Source organism: Vicia villosa, linkage group LG3 (genome assembly GCF_029867415.1).
Source record: "Vicia villosa cultivar HV-30 ecotype Madison, WI linkage group LG3, Vvil1.0, whole genome shotgun sequence".
Taxonomy (NCBI): Eukaryota; Viridiplantae; Streptophyta; class Magnoliopsida; order Fabales; family Fabaceae; genus Vicia; species Vicia villosa.
The window spans coordinates 159,691,039-159,699,861 of NC_081182.1; the positions used below are offsets into that span (position 1 = coordinate 159,691,039).

General features: G+C 43.7%; 2 protein-coding genes across 2 annotated transcripts; both read left to right on the forward strand.

The window, feature by feature from the left end:
* The first annotated feature begins 1,476 nt into the window (after nt 1-1,476).
* LOC131659260 (uncharacterized) lies at nt 1,477-2,835 on the forward strand. The gene has a single exon (XM_058928470.1). It carries the CDS (start codon nt 1,477-1,479, stop codon nt 2,833-2,835), a length of 1,359 nt encoding a protein of 452 aa, XP_058784453.1.
* A 1,523-nt stretch (nt 2,836-4,358) lies between these two features.
* Nucleotides 4,359-5,617, forward strand: LOC131659261 (uncharacterized). The gene is made up of 2 exons (XM_058928471.1): nt 4,359-4,994; nt 5,075-5,617. Exons 1-2 carry the CDS (start codon nt 4,359-4,361, stop codon nt 5,615-5,617), a joined length of 1,179 nt encoding a protein of 392 aa, XP_058784454.1.
* The last annotated feature ends 3,206 nt before the right edge of the window (nt 5,618-8,823 follow it).

Below are 8,823 nucleotides of genomic sequence, written 5' to 3' on the forward strand. Positions count from 1 at the left end.
TACTTGTTTGCATTCGTTTGCCCCCGTAGGTTGATAGTTTAGTTTAGACTGGTACCCATTGTATGATAACATTAGGTAGCAAGCTTTCCCCCCTTAGCTTAGGTTTTCCTCATGCATTCTTTAAAACACAAACCACACTCTTTGATTTTCTTTTTCTTAAGAGCTTGTTATTTCCGCTCCATTCCCAGCATAAGTCTCCAAAGGTCGAGCAGCGGAGTGTGAATGTAACTCGTTCATCTAAAAAACACAAAACAAACAGAAATTAGTTAGCCGAGCTACGGTACCTCTGATTCCGCAAAACGGATACGTAGGCAGCGGGGTAGGGCCCGTGCGAGTATAACTCTTTCTTTTCCTTACAATTTTCATGCATTTTAGTCCAGATTAGCGTAGATTTGTTTACACACCCATAGTTTTAGACACAGGCGTGGATACCATCAAGTACGATGGGCGCGAGGGGTGCTAACACCTTCCCCTCGTGTAACCGACTCCCTTACCCTTTTTCTCTGGTCGTGAGACCGTTGTTTTGTTTTGTGGTTTGCTGGCATTCCCTTCCTTTCAGGATAAATATGTTAGTGGCGACTCTATTAATTTTCGCGGTAGTGACAGCTGGCGACTCTGCTGGGGACGTCTCGACCTATTGCGGATCCGGACTCAGCGAGCCGATCCTAACGCTTGTGTGTTTATCTTTGGGTGTTTTATTGCTTTGCATATTTACCTGTTTGCATTTTATTCTATGTGCGCTTTTACTTTTCTGCATCATATTCTGGACTGGCTGGATCTCTGTCTGTTGGGTGGGTGTTACAAGAGGTAAAAAGCCCAATACCCAGGCTATGTGTGAACCATAGGAACCCTAGGATAGAGTGGGAGCATGGTTTGTCTCGAGGTGTACGTCTCGGGATGGATTATGTGACCACGGGCAGAGTAAGGGTTTCAAACGGAGGTATTATCGTCACCCGCATCCGCGCTGTGATGATGCTTACCTTCGGGCGAACCGTATACTGCGTTTCATGACCTTACCTTGGCCTAGATTTTACCCGTGAGTGGGGCGGGAATCAATGATCATATAACAGGTACATTGTTGGTGACCGCTGTTCTCGTTTGTGGGTTACCGCTGTTCTCGTTCGTGGGTTACCGCTGATCTTGTTCGAGTGTGCTATTGGTTCCTGTTCGTGGGTTACTATGTTTCTTGTTCGAGTGGTAATCTGTGTTCTATTCCAGTGTGTTATTGACTATGGGCTCTGGTTCCGTTGATTGATATTCCGTGTTCCGTGTGGTATACCATTTGGGGCCGAACCTTTGGCTTTGTACTATGTGTGTTACCGGCAGTCCAGAATGCCCGGTGGGCGGCAATAAGTCCCACCACTTTGCATCATAGCATATTTATTTCCAAAAGAGACGCAAAAAAAATATATATGTATAACAAGCATTTGCATGTCATATTTTTCAGGGACATTGAAGAGTTCACTCAAGTTGAAGATGGACATTCCAGTTGATACTGTCAAGGAAGCAAAGAGACATACGCACACCTACAGCTTCTTCCGAGAGCCATTGATCGCATTAAAGGGTTTGGGTTCGTTAATGACCGCTTTCTATTTGAAGAGTTTCACGGACAGCTATGGGAATATTTTGACTTTGTTGGAAACCGTGGTTGAGACACCTGCTTTGCAAACTTTGATGCAATTTTATGATCCTGAAATGAGGTGTTTTACGTTCCAGGATTACCAGTTGGCTCCGACATTGGAAGAGTACTCTATCATTCTTAATCTCAAGATAAAAGACGAAGTGCCATTCATCGACGTTCCTAAGGAAGTAAATTTCAAGTCGATCGCTGCTGCTCTTTATTTGAGCATAAAAGAAGTATCTGATGATTGGAAGTCGAATGGAGGTGTCTCGGGGTTCTCTTTGAAGTTCTTGGTCAGAAAAGCTAAAGAGGAATTTGAGAAAAAGAATTGGAACGTGTACAATGCATTGCTTGCTGTGGCCATTTATGGGATTGTGATGTTCCCGAATGTTCCCAATTTTATAGACTCGGCCGCGGTACACATCTTCATGGGAAAGAATCCTATTCCTACATTGTTGGCCGATACTTATTATGCCGTTCATTCCCGATATGAGAAAGGTGGTGGTGCCATCACTTGTTGCCTGCAGTTGTTGTTCATCTGGTTCCTCTCTTTGTTACCCAGCAAAGGACCTTTTGTGAAGACAAGGGAGACGCTCAAGTGGACCCATAAGATTATGTCACTTACTTCTTATGATATTCAGTGGCAAAAATACCGGATCAACATTTCTGAGGTAATTGTTGGATGCGGTGAGTTTGATAATGTTCCTTTGGTTGGTACTAGAGGTTGCATCAATTACAATCCCGTGGTATCCTTGCGTCAATTGGGGTATACCTTGAAAGACAAGCCGGCTGATCACTTGGTAGCGGAGACGGTCTATTTTGAGAAAGGGTCGGATCCAGAAAAGTTGAAGAGGATAATTGTGGCTTGGAAGAAGATCCGTAAGCATTATAGAGCTTATTTAGGGAAGAAAGAATCGCTTGCTCTGACACCGTATGTTAAGTGGATTGAAAAGTGGGTTGGAAACTTGTTGCTTCCATATGATACGATTGCACCACTTCAAAAGCAACCTCCTTTGATTCTATCTGACTCTGTGCCAACAGAACTTTACAAGAATGCTTTGGTTACTAACTACAGGTTGCACGAAAGGGAACAAGAGACCAACTTGAAATTCTTTGAAGAAAGAGATGCAAAGATAAGGTTGATGCACCAGCTCAAGCAAGTCGAAGGCGCAAGTTCAAGGCAGGTGTCCAGAGGCGCCCTTATGAGTTGCTAAAGGAAGATTTGCATCGCAAGCAACAAGAGTGTCTACAGTTACAAAGATCAGAGAGTAGTCTCAAGAGGCAGAAGCGGGATTCAGATAAATTGCTAGCAGAAGAGAAAACCAAGTCAGCTCGACTTGAAGAAGAATTAAGAAGACTCCGAGCCCAACGGAGAGGATATGGAGGAGCCCATTCTGTTATCAGACGATCCTAGTGCCGCTGTGGAGTGGATTTGATTGGTCCATGGAGTTGATTTGCTGTTTATTTTGATATTTGTCGCCCATATCCAGGATTGTTGGATGGGGTCGTATTTTGATATTCTTGATTTCTTTTGTATGCCTTGTGAGCACATTGTGACACGATTATGTGTTTTGTTTGTATGAATTCAAATCTGCAGTTATGTTTGAATGAAGTATGCTCAGTTTGGTGAAGTATTCTCGTGTGTGGATTGTTATTCAAAAATATTCGGTATCAGGGTTGCTATGTCCTATCTGAAAGTGGGATGAACTCTTGGATACTTGAAAATTGACAAACATTTCATGCATATCATTCATATATCATACATGTCATACATTTGCAGGTTTTGCAGAGCTTATATCTCATGTCTCGCTGTTTTGTTATCAGAAGGAATTCTAAGACGGCTAATCACCCGTATCCGACTAGGAGCAATCAGAGAAGGCAGATGGAACAGATTCAGGAACAAATGGCAGAGATGAGAGCTTAACTGACGGAGCAGATGAATGCGCAGATGGCACAGTTCATGGAAGCATTGACTAATGTGACTAAGGGGCAGGATGACTTGCGAGTTCTCGTCGAGAACTCCAGAAGGAATGAGAATGGAGGACGTCAAGGGCTGTTTGATGATGTGTCTGGCAGGATTGATGATCACCATGATCCGAATGAGTTTGATCACGTGGGAGGACACTATAATCCTTTCAATCAACATCACGGGTTTCCACCTCCACCTCCATCTCGTTTGTTGGGAAGGAGAGATAATCAGAACCGAGGTAATTTGGATTTCAATGTTGAGAACTTTGATCAGGTATCAAGGCATAGTGCTTAGGGTGTGCATGATGAGGTTGAAAGGTATCGTCTGATTGAGGAACGTCTCAGAGCTGTTGAAGGTAAATGGGTGTTAGGCATGGATATCAATGACCTGGGGTTGGTTCCTGGCGTGAGGATTCCACCGAAATTCAAAGTTCCATCTTTTGACAAATACAATGGGACGACCTGTCCTATGACTCATGTTAAGGCATATTATCGGAAGATGTCTGTATACTCTGAGGATGAGGGTTTTCTAATGCACTTCTTCCAGGATAGTCTTGCTGGGGCTTTCTTGGAGTGGTATGTTCAACTAGAGCGCACTCATATTCATTCTTGGAGAGATCTTGTGGAGGCTTTCATTAAGCACTATCAATACAATGTTGATATGGCGCCCAACAGGACTCAGTTGTAGAGTTTGGTTCAAGGGTCTAAAGAATCTTTCAAAGAATACGCTCAGAAATGGCGTGAATTAGCGGCAAGGGTTCAACCACCGATGACTGAACATGAGATGATCGACATGTTCACCAGTACTTTGTCCGGACACTACTACTTGGCTTGCAGTGCTTCAGCCAACTTTTCTAAAATGGTGAGATATGGCGAACGTGTCGAGATGGGTTTAAAGATAGGGAAAATTCAGTTGGGAGCTTTTTCTAATTCAGCTGGTGGTAAGAAACAAGCTGAGGGTTATGCCAGAAGGAAGGAAGGAAATGCGGATGCCATATATGGAAGAAGGGGTTCAGGGAGAAACAATTCGCAAGTCAACGCTGTCATGATTCCAGTTCCGCAACAACAAGAGCAAGGACAACGTTCCAACAATGATCGTTATCCTCCCAGGACTAGGCCTCATAGAAAGATTGATCCGATTCCCATGACCTATGCTCAGGTGTTGCAACATTTGCTCAAGATTGAGAAGATTACTTTGAGAGATGCTCCGAATGCTCCGGACACACAATCTCCGAATTACAATGCAAATGCAAGATGTGCTTTCCACTTCGGTGCAGCTGGACATGATACAGAAAGGTGTATTGCGTTGAAAAACAAAGTACAAGACTTGTTGGATCAAAAGATAATCCAGTTCACTCCTACACCCAATATTGTCAATAATCCGATGCCTACTCACGGAGGTTCGGTGTGAATGTCATTGAGAGTGAAGAGATAAGTGTTGTATCTGATGTGGGCTGTTTGACCTTTCCTTTTGTGTCTGTGAAGCAACATCTGGTTAATAGCGGTATCTTCCCGGGCTGTGGTGTGGATTGTGAGAATTGCAAGAGTCAACCCGAAGGTTGTGCTGATTTGAGAAGTATGGTACAAAAGCTGATTAATGAGGGTCCTCTTCAATTCTATCGAAGGTTGAGAGGTGCAAAGAGTAAGGCTGGTGAAGTGTCTTTGATCTCAATTCCTTATGAGCCAGTTGCTCCAATATGTATCCAAGTTCCTATTCAGATACCTGTCAGTATCCCGTATGAGGAACAACCAGCGGCGTTGATGATTACCGTGCCAGGGCCTATTCCATATGAGAGTGAGAAGGCCGTCCCTTGGCATTATGGTTCAGACGTATATTACTATGGCACGAAGGAGAAGGGTGAGCCATCGAAAGAGAAGTTTGTGGAAGCCGTAGTTGCAAACACTGATAATGTTGCCGGTACTGGTAGAATCACTCGCAGTGGTAGGGTGTTCTCCCCTCAGCTTGTTCAAAGTAATGAGGATGCTTTGGCTAAGGCCAAAGGCAAACAAGTAGTGACTGATGTCTAGAATCCTCCGACTCAGAATGGGGCACCTGATAATGCTGTATCTTCCAAGGAGGTGGAAGAATTGTTAAGAATCATCAGGAAGTCTGATTACAAAGTTGTTAAGCAATTGGGTCAGACCCAGTCAAAGATTTCTATCCTGCAGTTATTGATGTGTTCAGAAGGTCATAGAGACGCTCTCTTAAGAATTCTGAATGGTGCTTACGTCCCGCATGAAATATCTGTGAATCAGTTAGAGGCGGTGGCCAACAATATTTCCGTTGGGAATGGCTTGGGGTTCACTGATCGTGATCTTCCTTCAGAAGGGAGAAACCATAACAAGGCCTTGCATATTTCGATGGAATGTAAGGGGACGACTTTGTCTCGTGTTCTGGTTGATACTGGCTCTTCTCTGAACGTGCTCCCCAAATCGGCTCTAATGAGAATTGACTATGCTGGGGTTGAATTGAGGCCTAGTGATTTGGTGGTGCGCGCTTTTGATGGATCAAGAAGGTCTGTGTTCGGAGAGGTAAATTTACCAATATAAGTTGGTCCTCAGGTCTTCACCACAACCTTTTATGTGATGGATATTCAACCTGCTTACTGTTGTCTATTGGGATGACCCTGGATTCACAAGGCTGGCGCTGTGACATCCACTCTTCATCAGAAGTTGAAGTATCCGGTTGATGGTAAAGTGGTGACGGTTTGTGGTGAAGAAGATTACATCGTGAGTCACTTTTCTTCTTTCCGATATGTAGAGATCGAAGGTGAAATACATGAGACGCCGTTCCAAGCGTTTGAAGCTGTAAATGCCGTGAGAACTCCTCCTTATGAGATATCCTCCTCAGGTTGCCGTTGAGACTGGAAAGATAGAAGGCTGGGGGCAAGTGATCGATGTGCGTCCCAAATTTGACAAGAATGGACTTGGTTTCAATCTCGGAAAGCAGAATGCATCGCCAGTGCTTAATATCCATCGCCCGATCAAGTTTGTGAGTGGGGGTGTCATTCAAGATGGCCAGGTGCGCGCCATTGTCAATGATGAAGAAGTGGATAATGATTGTGATTTTGATAGCTGGATTCGTCCAAGCGTTCCCGGAGAGATACCTCGCAATTGGACAATCGAAGATGTCATTCAAGTTACACAAGCTCAGGAGTAAATTCCTTGTTTTTACTTTTCTTATCATGTCATGATTCCTACGCTCTGCCCAAGGCGTAGTGAATCATTTGTAGGGCCATGCAGTTTGCATTTTCAAAGTTTAATCATGAAATAAAAGGACGTTTTTGCATTCAAATATTTTGCTCTTTGTCTTTCTTTTGAACTTTTTCCTTTAAATGGCAATGTTTTCGCACACACTTGCACATAGCTTAATAAAGATAAAACTAAAATAAAAACATCAATCATGTAGATGTTCCACCACCACGGATTCCATTGGTAACAGTTCCACTATTGCTTGTTATGATTTTGACCATCTGATCTACCAAGCAGAGGAGGAAGCTTATGAAGATTGTGATTTTCCCGATGAGTTGGCCAGATTATTGAAGCAAGAAGAGAAAGCGATTCAGCCGCATCAGGAGGCAATTGAGATGGTAAATGTTGGCACTAAAGAGCAAGTCAGAGAAGTCAAGATAGGGGCTGCGCTTGAGGATAGTGTGAAACAGAGGCTTAATGATATGTTGAAAGAGTATGCGGACATCTTTGCTTGGTCCTTTGAGGATATGCCAGGTCTTGATACAGATATTGTGGTACACCGTTTACCTCTCAAGGAAGATAGTCCTCCTGTCAAGCAGAAGCTTCGAAGGACTCGCCCAGACATGTCTGAGAAGATTAAGAAAGAGGTTGAGAAACAGTTTGATGCTGGCTTTCTGCAAGTTGTTCCTGTGCCTAAGAAAGACGGAAAGGTCAAGATGTGTGTGGACTACAGAGACCTGAATAGGGCGAGTTCGAAAGATGATTTTCCTCTTCCTCATATTGATGTGTTGGTAGATAATACTGCTCCTTTCAAAGTGTTTTCCTTCATGGATGGTTTCTCTGGGTACAATCAGATCAAGATGGCACCAGAAGACATGGAGAAAACAACGTTTATCACACTGTGGGGAACTTTCTGCTATAAAGTCATGCCATTTGGGTTGAAAAACGCAGGGGCAACGTATCAGCGTGCCATGGTGACTCTTTTTCACGACATGATTCACAAAGAGATCGAAGTGTATGTTGATGACATGATTGCAAAGTCTCACACTGAAGAAGAGCATTTGGTTCACTTGCAGAAGTTGTTTGAAAGGCTTCGGGAGTTCATACTGAGGTTAAATCCAAATAAATGCACTTTCGGAGTGCGATCCGGAAAGTTGTTGGGCTTTGTTGTTAGTGGAAAAGGTATTGAGGTCGATCCTGCCAAAATAAAAGCTATACAAGAGATGCCTGAACCGAGAACAGAAAAAGAGGTTCGTGGTTTCTTAGGGAGGTTGAACTACATTGCTAGATTCATTTCTCATCTTACGACCACTTGTGAACCAATATTCAAATTGCTAAGAAAGGATCAGACGGCCAGGTGGAATAATGATTGTCAAAAAGCATTCGAAAAAGTGAAAGAGTATCTGCAGGAACCTCCGATACTAATGCCTCCAGTTCCAGGAAGGCCTTTGATTATGTACCTCACAGTTCTTGAAAATTCAATGGGATGTGTGCTGGGTCAACATGACGAGTCTGGCCGAAAAGAGCATGCAATATACTACCTTAGTAAAAAGTTTACCGACTGTGAATCCTGATACTCACTGCTCGAGAAAACTTGCTGTGCTTTGGTGTGGGTTGCTCGCCGGCTGAGGCAGTACATGTTGGTTCACACCACCTTATTGATTTCCAAGATAGATCCTATCAAGTACGTCTTTGAGAAGCCCGCTCTCTCCGGAAGAGTAGCCCGGTGGCAAATGATCTTGACTGAATATGATATCCAGTATACTACCCAGAAAGCCATCAAAGGTAGTGTGTTGGCGGATTATCTTGCGCACCAGCCTGTCGATGATTACAAACCAATGAAGTTTGAATTCCCCGATGAGGATGTCCTGTACATCAGAGATTGTAACATTCCCGGACCAGAGGAAGGACCCGAACCAGGATCGTGATGGACGCTCGTGTTCGATGGTGCCTCTAATGCACTCGGGAATGGCGTTGGAGCTGTAATTACTTCTCCATCAGGCTTTCATATTCCGTTTACAGCCAGAATCTGTTTTGATTGC

What these genes read in the sequence shown, in the direction of transcription:
- LOC131659260 (XM_058928470.1), top strand. Translation starts at nt 1,477, where the DNA reads ATGGACATTCCAGTTGATACTGTCAAGGAAGCAAAGAGACATACGCAC.
- LOC131659261 (XM_058928471.1), top strand. Translation starts at nt 4,359, where the DNA reads ATGACTGAACATGAGATGATCGACATGTTCACCAGTACTTTGTCCGGA. An exon ending in TGCCTACTCACGGAGGTTCG is followed by an intron (nt 4,995 to 5,074) that starts GTGTGAATGTCA and finishes GTGTCTGTGAAG; the next exon opens with CAACATCTGGTTAATAGCGG.